The 2,972-nt window shown below is 37.3% G+C and overlaps 1 protein-coding gene across 1 annotated transcript; it reads left to right on the plus strand.

The window, feature by feature from the left end:
- The first annotated feature begins 207 nt into the window (after positions 1-207).
- Positions 208-2,322, plus strand: LOC148210414 (uncharacterized). Its single transcript, XM_088126312.1, has 3 exons — positions 208-539; positions 1,082-1,654; positions 1,722-2,322. The coding sequence occupies exons 1-3, from the start codon at positions 208-210 to the stop codon at positions 2,320-2,322; spliced, it is 1,506 nt and encodes a 501-aa protein (XP_087982438.1).
- Positions 2,323-2,972: the final 650 nt, after the last annotated feature.

Here is a 2,972-nt window from a genome sequence, read left to right on the forward strand (position 1 = left end):
AGGATTGGTTGACACATGCTTTGTAGAACAATGCTGCCACGAAGGGCTAATAATTTTAGAACTACAACTGTTGAGGAACTGCAAGATAATATCCCAGCTGTTCCACAAAACCCAAGAACTAACAGGAATGCTCCAGCTAATGATCGAGTCAATTGTGTGGTGGAATAGTTCATAAAGCTCCATCCACCCTCTTTTGATGGTACAAGCATGGATCCAATTGTTGCTGAAGAATGGATCGAGGAAATCGAGAAGGCTTTTGACTTTATGGAATGCAATGATCGTGAGAAAGTGGCTTGTGCTACATACATGTTGAAAAGAGGAGCAAAGAAATGGTGGAATATGGCTCGTAGGACATGGAATGTTGCTGAAAATCTTATAGGCTGGGATAGGTTCAAGGAAATTTTCTTTGAGAAATTATCTCCCCCGACGGCTAGACAGAACAAGGAGGCAGAGTTTATCAAGTTAGAACAAGGAAGATTGCCCCTAATAGAGTATGAAAAGAAGTTCGAGGAGCTTTCCCACTATGCCCCTCATTTGGTGTACACTGATTAGAGGAAAGCAAGACAATTTGAAAGATGTTTGAGACCAGAATTAAAGAAGCATGTTGCTGCCTTGAAATTGATGACCTATTATGAGGTGTTGCAAACAACTCAGATCTTGTCACAGGATTTGGACAACAAGAAGTCAGTTTCCAAGGATGGTGGTTCAAAAAGGAAGTTCCATGGAGGACAGAGTTCGAGTCAACCTCATAAGAGAGCAGGCTCTAGCAATAGTGGACAATAGTCCGAGTGTAAGACATGTGGCAAGAACCATACTTGGATATGCTACAAAGCGACATGAGTCTACTTTTGTTGTGGAAAAACAGGACACTTCATCAATAATTGTCCATTGAGCCAAAAAGTAGATGACTCGAAATCACAAGAGAAGAAACCAAGTAAGAAGGGTAAAGTCTTTGCGATCACTAAGCAAGAGACTAATGAGCCTAAAGTTGTTTCAAGTACCATCCTAATAACTGGAATTACTGCTTTGTATTGATTGATTCTGGTTCTATAAATTCTTTTATATCGGCTACATTTGTTAGAAAGTTTAAGTTGGTACCTGTAGACTTGAGCTATATACTTAAAGTATCTACTCCTTTTGGTAACGTGCTACATACTGATAAGGTAGTTGAATCCTGTCAATTAAGTATTGTTGATCGAAACTTGATTGCTGATTTGACAATTCTTGAGATGACTGATTTTGATGCAATTCTGGGTATGGATTGGTTATCTGCAAATTACGTTAACATTCTTTGCAATGAAAAAAAGGTTTTGTTCTCCCCTCCAGACCAACCAAAGTTTCGTTTTAAGGGAGTAAAAATATATCCTCGTTCAAAGATTATATGTGCAATTAAAGCATCTAAGCTAATTGACAATAGTTGTTGGGGCTATCTAGCCAGTGTAGTTAACAAAGAGAAAACATGTAAGCGAATTGAAAAGTTACCTGTAGTGCGTGAGTTCACTGATGTTTTTCCAAAAGACTTTCCAAGTTTGTCCCCTGACAGAGAGATTGAATTCTCAATTGATTTGGTACCAGGAATTGCACCATTGTCCAAAGCACCCTATAGAATGGCCCCTATCGAACTTCGAGAACTCAAGGAACAAATCCAAGAGTTGTTCGTGAAGATTTATTTGACCAGCTTCAGGGTGCTAGTGTTTTCTCAAAGATTTATTTGACATCAGGCTATCACCAGTGAAGATTAAAGCTTGTGACATCCAAAAGACTGCATTTAAAACACGTTATGGCCATTATGAGTTCTTGGTCATGCCTTTCGGATTGACTAATGCTCCAGCTGTCTTTATGGATTTGATGAACAGGGTATTCAATAATTTCTTGGATAAATTTGTCATTGTCTTCATTGAAGACATCTTAGTATATTCCAAAACAAAGTTCGAGCATAATTTACACTTAAGGCAAGTAATGGGAATATTAAGGGAAAAGAAACTCTATGCTAAATTTAAGAAGTGCGAGTTTTTGCCTAAGAGCATTGTCTTTCTAGGACATGTGGTGTCCAAAAAGGGGATCTTAGTGGATCCAAGCAAAATTGAGGCGGTTATGAATTGGCCACGACCCACCAATGTGTGGGAAATTGGAAGTTTTCTTGGCTTGGCTGGCTATTATAGAAGGTTCGTGGAAGGTTTTTCCAAGATTTCATCTCCTTTGACTCAGTTAACAAGGAAGAATGCACGTTTTCAGTGGTCAAAAGATTGTGAGCAAAGCTTTCAGGAATTGAAAAAAAGACTTGTTACTGCTCCAGTTTTAACTCTTCCTAGTAGGAATTAGGTTTTGTGGTTTACAGTGATGCGTCAAGAAATGGTCTAGATTGTGTACTTATGCAAAATGGTAAAGTTATTGCCTATGCTTCACGACAACTCAAGAACCATGAACAAAATTATCCCACTCATGACTTGGAGTTAGCAATAATTGTGTTTGCCTTTAAAATTTGGAGGCATTACTTGTATGGTGCTCATTGTGAGATTTTCACCGACCACAAGAGCTTAAAATATTTCTTCACTCAAAAGGAATTGAATATGCGTCAACGACGTTGGTTGGAGTTAGTTAAGGATTATGATTGCACTATTAGCTACCATCTAGTAAGGCTAATGTAGTGGCAGATGCCTTAAGTAGAAAGTCTTCAGGTTCCAGTTCAAATTTTGAACAAGAAGGATCGAGTTTTACGCAATAAAAGTATTCCTCTTGTAAAAGTTTTGTGGAGGAATCATTCATCCGAAAAAGTTACTTGGGAAACTGAAAAGGATATGATAGATAGATATGCTGAATTATTCTCTTAGTAAGGTATGTAAATTTCGAGGACAAAATTTCTTTTTAGGTGGGGTGTTTGTAACAACAATATATATATATATAAATTATATATATTTAAATTATGTTTTTTTTTAGTTGTTTTCTTTTATTTTCTCAAAGATAAACTTTTT

Source organism: Momordica charantia (assembly GCF_013281855.1).
Source record: "Momordica charantia cultivar OHB3-1 chromosome 7 unlocalized genomic scaffold, Mcharantia_2.0 BLBB01000007.1, whole genome shotgun sequence".
Taxonomy (NCBI): domain Eukaryota; kingdom Viridiplantae; phylum Streptophyta; class Magnoliopsida; order Cucurbitales; family Cucurbitaceae; genus Momordica; species Momordica charantia.

What these genes read in the sequence shown, in the direction of transcription:
- LOC148210414 (XM_088126312.1), top strand. Translation starts at nt 208, where the DNA reads ATGGATCCAATTGTTGCTGAAGAATGGATCGAGGAAATCGAGAAGGCT. An exon ending in CACTATGCCCCTCATTTGGT is followed by an intron (nt 540 to 1,081) that starts GTACACTGATTA and finishes TACATTTGTTAG; the next exon opens with AAAGTTTAAGTTGGTACCTG. An exon ending in AAGGAACAAATCCAAGAGTT is followed by an intron (nt 1,655 to 1,721) that starts GTTCGTGAAGAT and finishes ATTTGACATCAG; the next exon opens with GCTATCACCAGTGAAGATTA.